Consider the following 17,958-nt stretch of genomic DNA (forward strand, 5'->3'; position numbering starts at 1 on the left):
CTATCTTGGGTTTCACGTTTGCGACTGCTGTATTTCCTGTGGTATAGTTCGGGTTATCTTTGCCTCTCTTGGCCATCTTCATAGACAGAGGGGGTTTCTTTGCACAGTTCAAGTCTGATCTGGAATATGATCGAACTCTTTTAGCGATCGTTTTCATTTCATGTTCTTAATTCTCGACTACACTGGTATTCTGTAAAAAAAAAACGCTCGGGAATAAGAATGTCGCTCTCGAGGGCATGTTCATAAGGGTCGTAAGTCATAGGGTGGCGGTAGAACGAAAAACTGGGTATTTTAACATCCCAACCCATTCGTACAATGTTTCTGTTTCTTCAGGTAAATGCAGATTTTGGGACTCAAACTGCTAATGTGATCAGGATACCTGATCATGCGCGCGGATGGGAATCTCTGTGTCACCATTATCCGCATCGCCTGGCGCCGCAGATTGATTCGTTTCTTGCCCGGTCTCTTGAGTTTGCTTTCTAGCAGCAATCGCAGCAAAGTTGCTGAAATGGCTCCGAATGTTACCATCCCTCTCCTTTACATGTGACTCGAAAATGGTAGTTTTCGGAGGTGGCTTGGACCGAACGGAATAGACAATTCGGTAATGCAAGGCCTCGAGTTCACTCTTTGCCACCGTCCGTGTCACATGTGCGGCCCCGGAATCCTGAATAGAGCAGAATATCATCTTGATCTGAGCTGCCAGCCTGTCGATGGCAGCGTCGTAGTCTTTCTCAGTTCGAGTACTGCTGAAATTTAATTCCAACGCAGATGAATCAATCACGACGTTGAGAAGAGCAGTGAGTGAAGTTAATTCCCTCCAGTCGTAGTCAGCTGTACCTTTGAATCGCTTGACTTGGAAACGCTTATCGCGGAGAAGTAACATCGTGATACGCTTGATATCAAGCAACTTTTCAGGGGCTTCAACAAGAGGACTAGGACTCTGTAGTAGAAACGCAACGGCTAGGCGACATCGTATCAGTGCAAACCATGGAGATGTGGGCAAGATATGATGCACAATTTGACTCTGGATGCAAACATTATCTATTGTAGCGTAGAAAGTGGCGCAGACTCGTTGCAACTAGTATCGTTAGCTTCGAACGTTGTACAACATGTAGGAAAATACTAACCGAATCTTTAGCACTGTTTTCATGGAAATTTTCAGGATCCAACACAGCGTTGATGGTCCACTGAAGCTCTGAAGATACCATAGCATCCGCTGTTAATGAAACATCAAGAGTAAGACGTAGTAGTAGGAGCACCACCTGCTCTTGGGTGTCTTCTGCGAATCTACAAATTTGTAAGCCTCATGTTGTCAGGGTTAGGGGGGTGGTAACTTACAAGCCAGCAGTTTCTCTAAGCAATCTCAGGACTGAAACAAATGTAACATGGTCCTTCAACGCAGAATCCGGAGTGATATCTGCCAGCGTTTATTAGAAAGACATAGAGCCAGAGCAAGACAGTCAAATCATACATTGAGAAAGGACTGGAATAATTTTTTTGGAAGGATCCAAAGCCTGGCTCCGAGCACCTAATCGTGAAAAAAGCTCATTGATATCGGCTGGACGGATGAGCAACTTTAGACGCTCCACATCCAGATTCTCAAAGATTCAGTTAGTAAATACTAGTGGGAGTTTGATATAGGAGCATTTACAAACCTTGATAATTCGGTAATAAGCGTTGCTCAACTCCTCTCGACGTTCATAGGGTACTAGGAAGCATGTTAGCTTCGTGTAAATGAACAACGGATGTTATAAGACGAACTGGAATGAAACATCCACAAAACGAATTCGTCCGGCAAAAGTCCTTTGGACAAAGCCATCTGAATAAATTCGCCTGACATGAACTGGCGCTCGCGAGTGTCGGACTCTGCGAAATAGGTCAGCACGTGGAAAGAAAACAAGGGCTCATATAAAGCTCACCCCTTAATATATCCATACTCGTCCCAGGTGCGAACAGATCCTGTGGGAATTGGGGGGCCGGCGCCAATGTTTGTGTACAATCGAAAAATGGCCAGGCGCGGCCGTGATCAAGAGCATCAGTTCGTCTAATAGCACCTATTAGACGTTGACCTCCAGCACCGTCTTCATTCTGGCCAAGAGCTGAGATCAACATGGATTCATTCAGAGCAGTGCCGGACGTGTCGTTTCCGAGCTCTTTGCCGTTCGGTTGCTTCTGTACAAAATTGGCTCTCGCCCGAGCGACACTGGCTTCGACCTCGTTATCATCCACTGCATCATGAACGAGAGAGTCGATGTTATTTCTGTATTTCTTTGGCGATGATATTTTCGTAGTGAATTTGGCCGGCGTTAACTCGTCCTTCTTAGACTTTGGAGCGAAAAGATTTTTTGGGTCCTCCAACGAACATATTGAGTCTGTGTCTTCTCCATCAGAACTGATTACTACCTCTCTGCCATCTTTGATGATGCGCTGAGATCCGTTGAGACTCTCGTTCAGAGATGAGACCCCGGTGGCCGACTCGATGCTCTGGAAACTTTGATGCAATGTAGGGGTTTGAAGGAGAGTATCCTGAGTTGACAGATACAGCGCCGCGTTTAAGTGGGCTTCAGCGTCTTGTTCAGATTCTGGTAATATCTGATCGAATACAAAGGAAGAGGGGGGTTCGGTGAGGGGTGAGGATTCGGTTGCGAGTTCTGCGCTTTCATTCTTCTCGGGTGTGCTGTTTGAGTTGACACTAGTGAATGCAGGCCTATTAAACCACAAGTCCTTTATCGTCCGCATGATGGGGTATGTCGAGGATTCTCAAAAAGAGAGAGGCATATCGCGTCGTTGAACGCGCCGGCTCGGCGCGATGTCACATGAGCACTGCTGACTCAGCTGGGTTTTCTTTGTTTGGGAGGTTGCCCAGGTGGAACCTGGACGGAGCAATAACCTTCCAAGCTCGGGGCGCTAACAGCCCAATCAACGTTCTTTGAGACCAGTGCAACTTACGTTGAGGCCAAATTGAGAGCATTTAACTCACTTGTGTACTCTGTACGGTGTGTATTGAGAGTACATACCTTGTGCTACCTCAAACATACTTAGCTATGTTGTATATTGTACAAAGCATGTTAGATGTTAAATTGTAAATTGTAGATCTGACAGCCACATTCCTAGTGGCGTCGATCTGCGGCTGATCTGGTCTACTATTTATTACTATTGCTACCGGGTACTCCATCCATCGATGGATACTAATTGTCGAAGTACAACATACGGAGTACAGCCCATTTGAACATCAATATTGCAATGGAAATGGCCGATTCTTTGTGGTATTTTCACGTGTCAGTCTAGCACTATGGGTAATAAAACTCCAATTAAGTTCAGTCAAAGCGATGGTACGCTACACATCGGGCCCACTAGTATAGTTCGTGGTCAGGGCTGACGACACCTACCATTGTATGTATTATATCATCAGCACACTATTCGAGCGTTGCACTGGATAAGTAACTACAGCTTCTTTTGCTTTAGACCCTTGCCTCAAGATCTGTACCTTAAGGTTTTAAAGTATCACACCCGTGAGACGTGGGTATTTTGGGTATTTTCTAGGGCTCCGTAGAAAGGGGGGAGGGACTACGAGTCCCGGGCAACCCGTGAACCCTGCCCCGTACGAGGACAGTGATCATCGGGGCTATTCAGGAGTATTCTCCTGAAGCCAAGGATTTTCTTTTTCTGCCAAGAAACAAGGAGCCGGGACGGATACTGTTGTAACATAAAAAAATAATACATGCGACATAAAAAACCGGTCCAATAATATTTTTGATTTATGTACATATGAAGCCCTGGGGAATTTAGCAGATACTACTCCGTACTCCGTACCGGTACTCCGTCATCCGTACCCATAAGATACCTATGAGAGAGAAAAAAAAAATAAATAAGAAAGCTGACTCAGGTGGACCGGGAAGCTCGTGCCGTGTCGGTTGTTTCAGGATCGATACTCCGACCCCGAAATTCTGGGTCTCTGATATCATTAGGGGAGGCGTTGGAAAAAGAACATCCGTTGTGCTCACAAATATTGTCCAAATTTTCTAGTATGACTATATATATTTATCATAAGAGTGCTACCGAGTAAAATTTGTCTTTAGTAAGAATATGTTTACTTGGATATAGAAAACTTCCAATGGTAGAAAAGGCCAGCTCAGCGGTTAAATTAATAGTTCATAGTGGGGGCAAAGAAACAACAGCTGTGGGCCAATAACCGTTACTCCAGAGTCTGCTACAACATACAAAGTACGGAGTACGGATCAATCGGACACCGAGGATTTTCTTAGTGAAGAACTGGGGAGCATCCATATTCCGTAGGTAGCTACGGTAGGTAATACCCCGTTAAGCCTAGTTGTAAGCGATCATAATGCTGACGGTGGCAGTGCCCCTATGCGCACTAGTGAAAGGAGGCCGAAATAAACAAGAACTTCTTTTCCTACCAGTATCTCCACAACATAAGCCATCAAGATTATCAATCCTATGTTGTATTATCAATATATATTCCGAACGTCCCAGAGTTCAAGTGCCGAGTACTCCGTAGCCCGGTTGCCACTGTCAGAAATTTATGTTGTCGAAGTTTAGAAGGGGTAGGCCGGAACGGGGCTGGACGCTATAATTACCGGACTTTACATGTATTGTCCGTTGAGTCCGAGATTGTATACATGGCTAGCCAAAGCCCATCAGCCCTAGGTGATATATGGCCTGCTGGAAACGACACGAATTAAGATGCCTAAAGATGCCTAGAAAAGGAGAAAGAGGTAGTGTAAAACACGATTAAAACATAATATACCAATCTAATAGTTGACGCGTGTAAAAGTTCCCTGCCAAGTCCACTTAGAATGACAAAGCAAAGGTATCTTCGACCCGGCCCCATCGGTAAGCATCCACGGGCGGGTGGTAATCATATTACATACTCTGGTACTGAGATCCATACGAGAGGGTAAGCTCAGGTGGCTACTCCATCTCTCTCTCTCACCCCTCGAAGCACAACATAACCACTTTGGTGCTTCCTCTCTTTCTTTCTTTTTTTCACTTCAGTATTTTGAATGGCCCCGTGTGGGTGCGCCCTATAACCTCTCGGTTTTCGCATTACAATAATATCCCATCACGATCGGCTGCGGAAACCCTGTTTTGAATAGTTTTGGACGATTCCTCGAGGCTCATCGACAAGACCATCTTCAACACGCTCACCTAGACCCCTTAATTTGCTCAAGACTTACGTCGCTCATGAAATTGTGTTTCCCTCGCCCTCAACCCCTGTGAACGCACCCAGGCCGGCCATCGTTCTCTGCACCTAGCGCTGTCGGATTCCGGACATCGAAACCGGATGCTTGTCAGCTATCAATAATCAAAGTTTCTCTCAAGTTTTATGCCCTTTTTGGGCGCATAAATAGCCTAGATGGCTTCCGTGCGCTTCCCTGGCGACAATGGGGAGGACAACAACGAGCAAGGTGGTGATATCGGGGAGGTCAGCAGCAATGTCTCCAAACCAACGCAACGACAAAGATGGGCTACCACGCGAGCTCCCGGAGCTGGTGGCATCAAGAAACGTGTTTCTATCATTGATCGCTTCCATAAGCGTGCAGATATGAGAGATGAAAAGCGAAAATCGACCAATACAAGCACCTCAGCCAATAGTGGACCCGAGACCCCGCAAGAAGGACCAAATCGGAGAATCTACTTCAGCATTCCCATCCCCGAATCCGAACGCGACGAGGACGGTCATTTGCGCATCACATATCCCAGAAACAAAATCCGCACTGCCAAGTATACAGCGCTCACCTTTGTTCCCTACAACATCTGGCTACAGTTTCACAATATTGCGAACATCTACTTCTTGTTCGTCATCATTCTTAACGTACGCAGTGACATATTTGTTTCCCTGGCTTCAATCTCAATTAGCATTGGCTGATAATATTCTAGTTCTTCCCAATTTTCGGTGCCAACAACCCTGGTCTGAACGCCGTTCCTCTCATTGTCATTATCGTTGTGACCGCTATCAAAGATGCCATTGAGGATTGGGGGCGCACAGTGTCTGACAATCAAGTAAACAATTCTCCAGTTTACAGACTGGTCGAATGGAACAATGTCAATTCGACAGAAGAAAACATTGATTTATGGCGGCGTATCAAGAAGGCTTCTACTAGGGGCTTGATTGCCTCGTATAAGTGGCTGACTTCTCAATTTAAAAAGAAGGAGCAAGGCGGAGATGATGAAGGGCAAAGACGCGGCTCATTCATGAGCACAGCAGATCCCCGAGCATCGATTTATACGCAGCGCAACTCCATAGTCCCCGAAGATACTGTTATCCCTATGACCGACGTCCCATCGCCTCAGCCCGAAGCTCGCGAAGATTGGCCGATGATGAATAACCCTGACAACAAGTATCTGTCTCCGACCAGCGCAAATCGACAGAGCGTTGTGGAGCCTACGCCGGACAAGAAACATGGAACCGTCCTGGACATGTCCAAGCAGACGCCCGGGAAGGCTCGATTCAAGCGAGAGCAGTGGAAAAGTCTGCAGGTTGGGGACTTTGTCCGGTTGTACAACGAAGATCCGATTCCAGCCGATATCGTGATTCTGTCCACTTCTGACCCAGATGGCGCCTGTTATATCGAAACAAAAGGCCTGGATGGAGAGACCAACTTGAAGGTCCGCCAAGCCCTCCACTGTGGCCGTCAAGTTAAACACGCCAGAGACTGTGAAAAGGCTGAATTTGTGATCGAAAGTGAGGCCCCGCATGCCAATCTGTACACTTACAATGGTGCCGTGCGTTGGGACCAGCGCGACCCAAGTTTCCCTGAGGCTCCCCGGAAGGAGATGGTTGAGCCTATCTCTATCAACAATATCTTGCTCCGTGGTTGCACTTTGAAGAGTACCGAATGGGTTCTGGGTGTTGTCCTCTTCACCGGCGGAGAGAGCAAGATCATGCTCAATTCCGGTGCAACTCCAGCCAAACGACCTCGTATGGCAAAGGCTCTCAACTGGAACGTCATCTACAACTTTTTCATCCTATTCCTCATGTGCCTTGTCGCAGGTATTGTGAATGGAATCGCATGGGCCGCGCCAAACAAATCTCTGGACTACTTCGATTTCGGGTCCTATGGAGGTACACCACCTGTAACTGGTATCGTCACTTTCTGGACCGCTGTCATCCTGTTCCAGAACTTGGTTCCCATTTCGCTCTACATCTCTCTCGAAATCGTTCGGACCATCCAAGCGGTTTTCATCCACAGCGATCTTTACATGTACTACGAGAGACTAGGGCTCTATTGTGTCCCCAAGTCTTGGAACATTTCAGACGACGTCGGTCAAGTCGAGTACATCTTTTCCGACAAAACTGGTACATTGACTCAAAATGTGATGGAGTTCAAGAAATGTACAGTTAACGGTGTGGCATATGGAGAAGCCTATACAGAAGCTCAGATCGGCATGCGGCGTCGCGAGGGAGCGGATGCCGATGCAGAGGCCGCAGTGGCTCGGCAACAAATTGCTGCTGATGCGGTACAAATGCTGGGTCTGTTGCGTGGCATCCATGACAACCCTTATTTGCACGACGATCAGCTGACGTTCATTGCGCCGAAATTTGTGGCTGACTTGGGAGGAAAATCCGGAGCCCGGCAGAAACACTGTACAGAGGACTTTATGCTGGCTCTTGCCTTGTGTCATACCGTTATTACCGAGCATACCCCTGGTGATCCCCCTCAAATTGAGTTCAAGGCTCAGTCCCCCGACGAGGCAGCGCTGGTCAGCACCGCTCGAGATTGTGGATTCACTGTGCTGGGCCGAGCTGGTGACGACCTTCTTCTGAATATCATGGGCGAGGAACGCACATATACGGTTTTGAACACCCTTGAATTCAATTCGTCCAGAAAGCGAATGAGTGCAATCATCCGAATGCCCGATGGTACTATTCGCCTGTTCTGCAAGGGTGCGGACAGTATCATTTACTCCCGTCTAGCCCGTGGCAAGCAACAGGAGCTTCGTCGACAAACCGCAGAGCACTTGGAGGAGTTCGCCAGGGAAGGACTTCGGACCTTGTGTGTTGCCGACCGACTGCTTAGTGAGGATGAATACAACACATGGGCTAGGGAGCATGATATTGCTGCCGCTGCGATCACAGACCGCGAGGAGAAACTAGAAAAGGTTTCTAGCGAGATCGAACAGGAGCTCATGCTTATTGGCGGAACTGCAATTGAGGACAGACTTCAGGATGGCGTGCCCGACACAATCCAGCTTCTTGCGGACGCTGGTATCAAACTATGGGTTCTCACCGGTGACAAGGTTGAGACCGCTATCAACATTGGCTTTTCTTGCAATCTCCTCAATAACACCATGGAGCTGATTGTGCTGAACATTGCCGAGACTGAATACCAGCAGGCCTCTGACGAACTCGACAAGCATTTGCAAACTTTTGGGTTGACCGGATCTGACGAGGAACTTCTTGCTGCCCGTGCTGACCATACACCGCCTGACCCTACGCATGCCGTGGTCGTCGATGGTGAAACCCTCAAGCTCATGCTGTCCGACGACTTGAAGCAAAAATTCCTTCTGCTGTGCAAGCAGTGCAAGGCCGTTCTTTGCTGCCGTGTCAGTCCCGCACAGAAGGCTGCTGTCGTGAACATGGTTAAGAACGGACTGAACATCATGGCTCTTTCTATTGGTGATGGTGCCAACGATGTGGCCATGATTCAAGAGGCCGACGTCGGTGTCGGTATTGCTGGCGAAGAAGGTAGACAAGCTGTCATGTCTTCTGATTATGCCATTGGCCAGTTCCGGTACCTCCAGCGTCTTCTTTTGGTGCATGGGAGATGGTCTTACCGTCGCCTCGGAGAATGTACGGCCAACTTCTTTTACAAGGTATGTGGCGTTGGTACTGAATATCATCTTGTATTGTCACTGACTCCTCCCAGAATCTTGTGTGGACGTTCGCTCTGTTCTGGTACTGTATCTACAACGACTTTGATTGCTCCTATCTCTTCGACTACACCTACATCGTGTTGGTCAACCTCGCTTTCACTTCATTGCCCGTGATCTTCATGGGTATCTTTGATCAGGACGTGGACGATAAGGTCTCTCTTGCCGTGCCTCAGTTGTACATGAGAGGTATTGAGCGCAAGGAATGGTCACAACTTAAGTTCTGGTACTTGAAATCTTTGCCCCAAATCCTCAAGTGTGTCAAAATATACTGACTTCGACAGGATGTACATGGCCGATGGCATGTACCAGTCAATCATCTGTTTCTTCATGCCTTACCTCCTATTCGCGCCGGCAAACTTCGTCAACGAAAGTGGACGGAATGTCAACGACCGAGCCCGTATCGGAATTCTTGTCGCATCCTGCGCCGTGATTGCCAGCAATCTCTACATTATGATGAATACTTACCGGTGGGATTGGTTCACTTCTTTGATCAATGCCATCAGTTGTCTTCTCATCTTCTTGTGGACCGGCATTTACACCTCTTTCACTTCCTCTGGTCAATTCTACCATTCCGCTGCTGAAATTTATGGATCATTGAGTTACTGGGTCGTCCTCTTGATGACTGTCGTGATTTGCTTGCTTCCGCGTTTCACATACAACTCCATTCAGAAGGTGTTCTTCCCGCTTGATGTCGATATCATCCGCGAGCAAGTGACCCTTGGCAAATTCAAGTATTTGGATGCCATAGAAGATCCCCCGCTGCCCCCAAAAGAGGGCAGCCCGAAGCCCGCGGCTCCCAGCGATGAATCGACCACCTCCTCGGAAATAGTGAAGCCAGTGCAGCCTACCATCAAGCAGGACACTGCCATTCTTGATGAGGAGCGGCCCTTTTATGCTCCATCTGTGGCCCCAACTTCAAACACCCACAACCCCCGCAGTCAAAATGGCAGTAACGGTACCAACTACACCGCCAGTCTTGACCAGTATCCACGACCACAGTCCGTGGACTATGTTCGCAGATCTCACGACCGGACCCGGCATTCGTTTGACCGGAGTCGACCGAGCTTCGAGCAAAGCAACGACTTCACCTCCGCTGCTATGCTTTCTCGGGTGGAATCGTCGCAAACACCACACCAGAAACATGAAGACCCGTTCCGGACTCCTGACGATCCTCCTGTACATAATGTGATATAGAGGAGCGCATCTTGTGTTGCACTGAGCCTGATAACCCGTCACTGATGAATTTAACCCCGTCGGACAGTCTGGTTTGTTTCCTTGTGATTTCTCCTCGCCATTCCTATTTTGACGAGCAATATGCTGTGGTGTTTTTATTTTTGAGAGCCTTTTATATTCCCTGATAGAAAGCAGGCGTTCTGGTTTACTCCTTTACTCGGTCGGATGCTTAGCGCGATCTTCGTTTTACCCCCTTCACTCTTACCCTTTCCCCGTTACCCACTGCCTCCAATGTTTTCCTTTTATTGTTCTGATGCATGCTCTACACTGGCCTATGTTTTCCTTGTACAAAAGCGTTTCTGTCCCTGCAAAGTGCATGACACCCGCGTTTGAAGGTTTCCTGTTGTCTGTTTCCCATCTGGATGTTATATCTTGTCGGATGATCTCTTTGCTTTTGTTTCTTGTTCATGCCTTTTGTTTGTTTCCATTATCAAAAAGGACAAGCCGGCATAGGGGTCGCATTCATGTACTCTATTCAATGCCCTCAGCGCGGAAATTACTTAATGTGGCCATTTAGGATTCCTACTGCACAGTTCTGAATTTTTCAAGTGTAGTTGCTCAAGAAGATCTGCCCTACGTTGCAGCTTTAAATAATATCAAATCAATATCACAAGGTTCCAAATCGTTTCCCATTTGGGTAAAATAGAGCGCGTCTACGCGTTGAGAGCAGCTTCACCGCCTAGATAATCTGCCATGGCACTTCGGCATCCCGCGTTTGCTCCGGGGATTTTTGTCCGCCGTCTTCTACTCCTCGTTTGCTTTGGTTAAACATAAAGTTTCATTCTTTGAGGTAGAAGGTGGTTTGAATCTTGTTGGCCATCCATCATCTCTTCTATCACTTCTTTCATCACTGAAGCATCAGCATATCGTGGTCAAATACAGCACTCGGTTGCGAGACTCGCTACTATCAACATTACTTTGTCCTTCGCTTGAGCCTCCTGTCCCATCATTTGATTTTCTCACCAGCAGTTGAGTCAAAGCTCGTGGAATCACTTTGAGATCAGTGTTATCTCTCGGCAAAACGATGTTCTAGCTGCTTTGTCCATGGGATGAAGGAAATGCGCGCACTCTGTCATTCCCAAACAACTAGCTCCACAATTCGAGACTACTGTCGCCATGGAGTTTCTGGCTGCAATCAGGTAGGCCTCAGAAATTACTTTGAGGCGCATGAGCTGGAACTAACTAGATTGTGTGTCGTACAGAGAACTCAAAGCCCTCCCGGAGGCCACCCACCTCTTCTGCCCTCGGAAAGACGACGACGACCATGGACGCTATGAAGATTTAGAGCAAGTGGATGAAGGGGGGAAAACCATCAAGGATATTGTGGCCGAAGCAACGGCTCGAAGAGAGAGTTTTCTCTCATCCATGCGCATCCTGGCATACCATAAGGATGGCGTAGAGGACGACCAGAACTGGATCCTGGCAAAACTAGACGAGTCGCTGGAGAAATGTGATTTATGCATCAAGCATTATTACATTGGCAAGATTTGGCTCATGGACCTGCTAAAGGAGGAGAACTATCATGAAGATGATATTGAGGCATTCGCCCAGAGAATCGACGAGTGGGACATTCGGCGAATCACTCGCAACTTGACGACCGCCACAACACAGTTGAAGCAGATCCCACCGGAGAAAATTGGCTTGGATGTCTTGGACAGGGCTGCGTTGCTGTCAATATTCGAGACACTGAGCTGTGAAGCCATGCTGCGCAACGAAAGCCTCCTGCAGGAATATTTTGATGAGCCATTCAAGCTCATTCAAACCAAACGAAGCTTGAAAGTTTCAGATTATATTCCTGCAGTTTCTCGCTTTCTTTTTGATTCTAATCAATTCCGAAGCTTCTGGGCTATTCAGTCATGGTCACGATATGCGCGGCCTCCCACTACCCAAGAATTTGAATGGGCGGTACGCGATGGCCTGTTGATGGCCCTACGAGCTGCATCGCAACAACCACCGCAATTTGCAGTCATTCAGAGGTTGTGGCGAGGCATGCCGCTTGTTGTCCGAAGGCTGGGCAAAGAGCAGATTACACATCAACTTCGAGGGTTGGAAATAGACCCTTGCCGTCTCTCCGTGGATCATCTCTCTATACCTGCGCCGGGCTTGCGATTCCTTCTCAATACCATCCAATTATTCCTTGAAAAAGCCCCAGTTGATTTTTGGGATGCCATGCAAACCATCTCTCCCCAAGCAATCATGGAGCAAACATTCTACAACACACAGTTTAACACATTTCTCCTGGAAACCTCTGAGGGTGAGCCTTTTGAGAGGTCCGCATTGAAAGATATGCTCTCCTGGATTAATCCCTTCCTCGGCTCACTGAAGGGTGCCCACCAGCCGTCTGCCTGTCGGTTCTTGACATTGCAGTTACTTGGCCGCCTTCAAGATACCCAATATCCTAATTTGTCACGGTATCACTGCTTTGATATCGGTTTGGCCAGCCTCCTTCAAACACTACGCCGCTTCACGGAAAATGAGTCTTCTCGGGGTACAGTTACTCGGATTGTGTTGGCAGAGACGATGGGAGTGGTTGGCGATACAATTAGCGTAATCATCAACCCTCCGACTTTTGATGTTGAGCGAAGTCGGCAGGAGAATATTCGCACGCAGTGCATGGAAGTTGTACGCAACACCTTGGCATTAGAGTGTCAATCATTGAAGACCGATTATGAGGCACTTCTAAAGCACGGTACCCTCGCACATGGAGTATCTACCTACTCGGCGCCCATATGGGATGCTGTCATTAAGCACCTCCACCGGGATAACCTCCCTCTGTCAAGTTCGGCCCTCCTAGGAATCTTGCCCCTGGTTGGGTTGGAGATGTTTCCCACGAAGGGAGAAGGGAACAAGGAGAAAACCCACTTCAACATGATATATGGCCATCTCACCAACCTCTCAAGTCGAATCATCGGTCGTCTTGCAGACTTTCCACCCGAGCACCTTGAAACGTTGTTCCGAAGTCAGGATACTAGTAGCGCTGTGATTTCAGCTTTGTTTGCCGCCGACTATGACACATATACAGCTGCGGTTGACCTGATCAAGGCCGTCAGCGGCCAGTCAGCTCGGCGAGATGCCATTTCTCACCTCCTCCAATCTTCATTCACGACTACGATCTACGGCCTCAGTTGGTCATTTCGTCGGATCTCAACCATGAAGACTTTTGCGCCCGCCCCAAGAATGCTACACACTGGTACAGACATTGTAGAGATATTATGTGACAGTCAAACCGGTATGCTACGAACTCGTAATCTCGCTGATCGCCGGGAGGTCATGTCGCTACAGAAGCTCTGGGAGTATCTGTGGCTGGCATTGACTACGATCTTTGATGAGACCGAGGCATGGCACCTTCGGGGTAATGATAAGACTGTCATGCTTGAATTTTGCCGTGACACCATCCAGTTCGCCGACCTTCTCTTTGATCAGTATGGTGTGTTCTTGGGGGCTGTAGGGAATGCGGATCCGGGGCAGACCTCTGCATCCGAGAATTTCCTCAAGTCACCAACTGCTACAATGAGTGCCATGGTAAAATGGCTTAGGTTGAAAGATGAGTTCCTGGCAACTACTCTCGTAGGGTTGGTGGCAAAGCTTCTGCGCAGGTTGGGTGGGATGAATGTGACCACTGTGAGGCCAGATGCATTGAGCTTTATTGAGGGGGTTGCTGTCAATGGCACAATCAAAACAATCCTCAATCAACGTGAAAAGGCAGAATTAGTCCGCTCATTGGAGGCGTATTACAAGAAACCTGTCGTCACTGCCTCAACTGCTTCTCTTAAGAAACAGTCTTCGATCACCGCTTTTGCCAAACCCTCTGATACCTCAAGCCCCTCCTCTCGCATTACCAGTGACGATGACTTTGATGATGATATCTTGAACGACCAAACTCTTCTTGAACTGTCTTCTTCTGTCGAATTCAACAAAGCTCGCCTCGCAACCCAAGCCAAACGAGAAGCTGAAAAAGCCGCCAAAATGCGATCCTCGACAGCTATCAAGAATCGTCCGGAGATTTTCCGTCCGAGCATGTTCCCCAAGTCAGTTCCTCCTGTACGCGCCCACGATGACACCACCCACGTTCTATCTTTCCGCGAGAAGCGCGAACGGGAAAGGGAGGCCAAGAAGAAGCGTGATCAGATTGAGCTCGCCAGACTCAAGAAGAACACGTCCGCATATGGCGTTGGGGAGCAAACAGCTGAACAAGGCTCTGGCCTGAAAGGTATTGGTATCAAGGGTAAAGATCATACAACCCCCGCAGATAGCATGATGGTCTCCTCTGGTGACGAGTCTAATTCTGAGAGCGAAGATGAATTAGACAAGGAACTCTTTGGTGCCAGACCGAAGAAACCCGACGCTGTCGCGGCCTACGAATTGAGCAAGAAACAATCCCTTCAACAACAACCCGTCAAAAAGGTCAAGCGCCAGCGGTCTGTCAGGGACATGCGGGCTCGCCTGGCTCCAGATCTGGGTTCTCTTCACCACTCAATCCTCTCCTGGGACTTTTTCGCAACCGGCGATCTTCCTCCTACATCGGACCGCACTGATTATTCCCTGGTCTCAAACACGTTCCGCACCCCCGATGACTATCAGAGTACATTCGAACCTTTGTTGATTCTCGAGGCGTGGCAAGGTTTCCAGCAGGCGAAGGATGAAGGTTCTTTCCGACCATTCGAAGTCAAAGTCATGACCCGATTGGCTGTCGACTCGTGGATCGAATTTAGCACCCAGCCGCTTGGTCTCCTTCCCAAGGATTTCAGCATGGGTGAAGGTGACTTGGTCTTGTTCTCCAACTCGCCCAACCTCACTACCGACCCAAGTGTGCCCCATGTTCTCGCGCGTGTCTGTGGTGTCAATCGGAAGAACAAAAAGATGGAGGTCACATATCGAGTCAATCCTGGGAGTAACAAGTTCCTGTCTTCTTTTGGGCCAGGAACCGAGGCCTGGGGCGCCAAGATCACCTCTTTGACCCCGGTGGAGCGCGAATACGGTGCCCTGATGGCATTGCAGTACTATGATCTTTGTGAAGAGATTGTCTTGGCTAAGCCTTCGCCTCTTCTCACTTATTCGGACACAAGACTTCAGCCCATCATGGATAATTACTCCATCAATCGCGCTCAGGCAAGAGCCATCAAGTCGGCCGTCGACAACGACGCATTTACTCTCATCCAAGGTCCTCCTGGTTCAGGAAAGACCAAGACCATCATCGCACTTGTCGGAAGTCTCCTAAGCGACGTGCTTGGGAAACAGTTGATCAAAGTTAATGGTGCCCCTGCTGCGAGAAATGCTCTTTCAAAGAAACTCCTTTTGTGTGCGCCTAGTAATGCCGCCGTCGACGAGTTAGTCATGAGATTGAAGGAAGGTGTGAGGACGACTCATGGCCGGCAAGAAAAGGTCTCTGTCCTTCGTCTAGGAAGAAGCGACGCGATCAACACCAAAGTGTTGGACGTTACACTCGATGAGATGGTCAATGCCCGTCTGAACCAGGATCCCAGCAAAGGAAATGGCGTCGACTTGCAGAAGCTCTACGAAGAGCATAAGACCACTGATACTTCATTCAAAGAGCTTCGTGGGCAACTTGATGAGGCACGAGCAAAGGGACTACCTCCTCCGGAAGAGCTGGAGCGCGAGTTTGACTTGATGAAAAAGAAACGATCTCAACTGAGTGCATCCATTGATAAGGCTCGTGATCAGAACCACACGCTGGCCCGTAATGCTGATATGCATAAACGGCGGATCCAAGAACAAATTATCAACGAATCTCATGTCATTTGCACTACGCTCAGTGGTTCTGGACATGAAATTTTCCAGGGTATGAATGTCGAGTTTGAGACTGTCATTATTGATGAGGCAGCACAGTGTATTGAACTCAGTGCTCTTATCCCACTGAAGTACGGCTGCTCGAAGTGTGTTCTTGTCGGTGATCCCAAACAGTTGCCTCCAACTGTCCTGTCAAAAATGGCCTCCAAGTTCCAGTATGAACAAAGTTTGTTCGTCCGCATGCAGAAGAATCACCCTCAAGACGTACACTTGCTGGATATCCAATACCGTATGCATCCAGCCATCAGTTATTTCCCCAGTGTGACATTCTACGATGGCAAGTTGCAGGATGGACCGGACATGGCTAAGCTTCGTCGGCGTCCCTGGCATCAAAGCGAGCTTCTCAGTCCTTACCGATTCTTCGATGTTCAGGGCATGCACTCATCTGCGGCCAGAGGGCATTCCTTGATCAATTACGCAGAATTGCAAGTGGCCATGCAACTGTATGATCGTTTGATCACAGATGTCAAAGGCTACGACTTTGCGGGCAAGATTGGCATCATCACACCTTACAAGGGTCAACTGAGAGAGCTCAAGAACCAGTTTACCCAACGATACGGCGAAGAAATTCTGAAGAAGGTCGATTTCAATACGACTGATGCTTTCCAAGGTAGAGAAAGCGAAGTCATTATCTTCTCTTGTGTGCGAGCATCCAACAAGGGTATCGGTTTCTTGGCTGATATCCGCCGTATGAACGTCGGTCTCACCCGTGCCAAGTCATCGCTTTGGGTTCTAGGTAACTCGCAATCCCTGGAACAGGGCCAGTTCTGGAATGGACTCATCAAGAATGCGCGGGAGCGAAATGTCTACACGGAGGGTGATATTTTGAAAATCCTGCAGAAGCCGCAGTTCACTGGCTACAAAGAGATTGAAATGGTTGACCCTGGCACTGAAGAAACGCCAGACTCTCCAGACTATGAACCCCCTGCACCGCCAATTTCCCGACCTTCATCGGCTTCTATTGGCCTTGACTCGCCCTCCGTCTCGGCCCCTACCTCTAGGCGCAGCTCACCCCCAATTCCACGACCCAGTGGACCTTCTGGGGGAAGCAAGGGCTTAGATACGACGAAAATGTGTGGGATCTGTGGAAGCGCCGATCACTTCACTCACAACTGCGACAATGACGAGGCAAAAGCAAATGCTCGAGGAAACTGTTTCCGCTGCGGTCAGGCTGGCCATACCAAGAATGCTTGCCGTGCTGAACGATGTCTTGAATGCGGCGAATGTGGTCATTTGTCCAGTAACTGCAAGTCCACAAAAGTTCTTTCAAAGTTTGAGAAATCCCGCATTGAGAGGGACGAGTTCAACCTCAAGCAACGTCAAGATTCATTCACTGAGCGTCAGCGACAGCGTCAACTGGGAGGACACAACCCCAAAATCCCTGTTGTTCAAGCCACAAATTCAACCCCTGTTGATAATTCCACAAAGAGAAAACGTGAAGACTCTGCCTCTGATGGGCCACAAGCCCAACGTCCTCGTACCGGCCAGCCACGTCCCCCAATCAATGCTCCAAGGGGCCCATTGGGTAGTGCTCATCCCGGTCTATCTGGTCCGGCTCCCCGTGCTCCAAATGTCTCAAGAGTCAGTGGTCATCCGGGTCTTTCTGGGCACCCTGGTCTTTCTGGTCCCTCTCGCGACAACCCAGTGGCCAATGCTCGCAATGGTTCCAAGGGCCCGCCAACCAAGGGCCCGCCAACTAACGGCCCACCAGGAGTGAGTTCCTACCCACTGAATCAACTAACTAGATTTCATATATGCTGATGCTTTCTTAGGGTCTCATCACACCTTCCCGCGATGGCCGGGCGTATCCGACCGAAAATGACCCGACAAGGGCTCCGCCGATGAGACCAGGAGCAACTGTAAGCGTCATACTCTTCGCTAACCCCTTTATTAATTACTCATGCTGATATATTATTGATATAGGCTCCCAACCAAGGTGCTCCCAAGCCTCGACCCCCGATGATACGCAAAAAGAAGGAGACAGATCCTTTCATCCGACCTAAGCCAAAGCGCAAGTAA

General features: G+C 48.6%; 3 protein-coding genes across 3 annotated transcripts; 2 read left to right on the plus strand and 1 right to left on the minus strand.

The window, feature by feature from the left end:
* Nucleotides 1-370: 370 nt before the first annotated feature.
* Nucleotides 371-2,739, minus strand: PEX2_063340 (uncharacterized protein; the record flags this gene model as incomplete). The annotated part of the gene is made up of 7 exons (XM_016743605.1): nucleotides 371-1,078; nucleotides 1,128-1,287; nucleotides 1,339-1,417; nucleotides 1,472-1,598; nucleotides 1,656-1,708; nucleotides 1,762-1,866; nucleotides 1,920-2,739. 7 exons carry the CDS (start codon nucleotides 2,737-2,739, stop codon nucleotides 371-373), a joined length of 2,052 nt encoding a protein of 683 aa, XP_016593847.1.
* Nucleotides 2,740-5,377: 2,638 nt separating this feature from the next.
* On the plus strand, nucleotides 5,378-10,092 carry PEX2_063350 (ATPase, P-type, K/Mg/Cd/Cu/Zn/Na/Ca/Na/H-transporter; the record flags this gene model as incomplete). Its single annotated transcript, XM_016743606.1, has 4 exons — nucleotides 5,378-5,836; nucleotides 5,902-8,838; nucleotides 8,892-9,121; nucleotides 9,180-10,092. 4 exons carry the CDS (start codon nucleotides 5,378-5,380, stop codon nucleotides 10,090-10,092), a joined length of 4,539 nt encoding a protein of 1,512 aa, XP_016593848.1.
* A 1,155-nt stretch (nucleotides 10,093-11,247) lies between these two features.
* Nucleotides 11,248-17,958, plus strand: PEX2_063360 (putative tRNA-splicing endonuclease; the record flags this gene model as incomplete). The annotated part of the gene is made up of 4 exons (XM_016743607.1): nucleotides 11,248-11,270; nucleotides 11,334-17,652; nucleotides 17,712-17,798; nucleotides 17,863-17,958. 4 exons carry the CDS (start codon nucleotides 11,248-11,250, stop codon nucleotides 17,956-17,958), a joined length of 6,525 nt encoding a protein of 2,174 aa, XP_016593849.1.

This window comes from Penicillium expansum (genome assembly GCF_000769745.1).
Source record: "Penicillium expansum strain MD-8 chromosome Unknown contig203, whole genome shotgun sequence".
In the NCBI taxonomy this organism is placed as follows: Eukaryota; Fungi; Ascomycota; class Eurotiomycetes; order Eurotiales; family Aspergillaceae; genus Penicillium; species Penicillium expansum.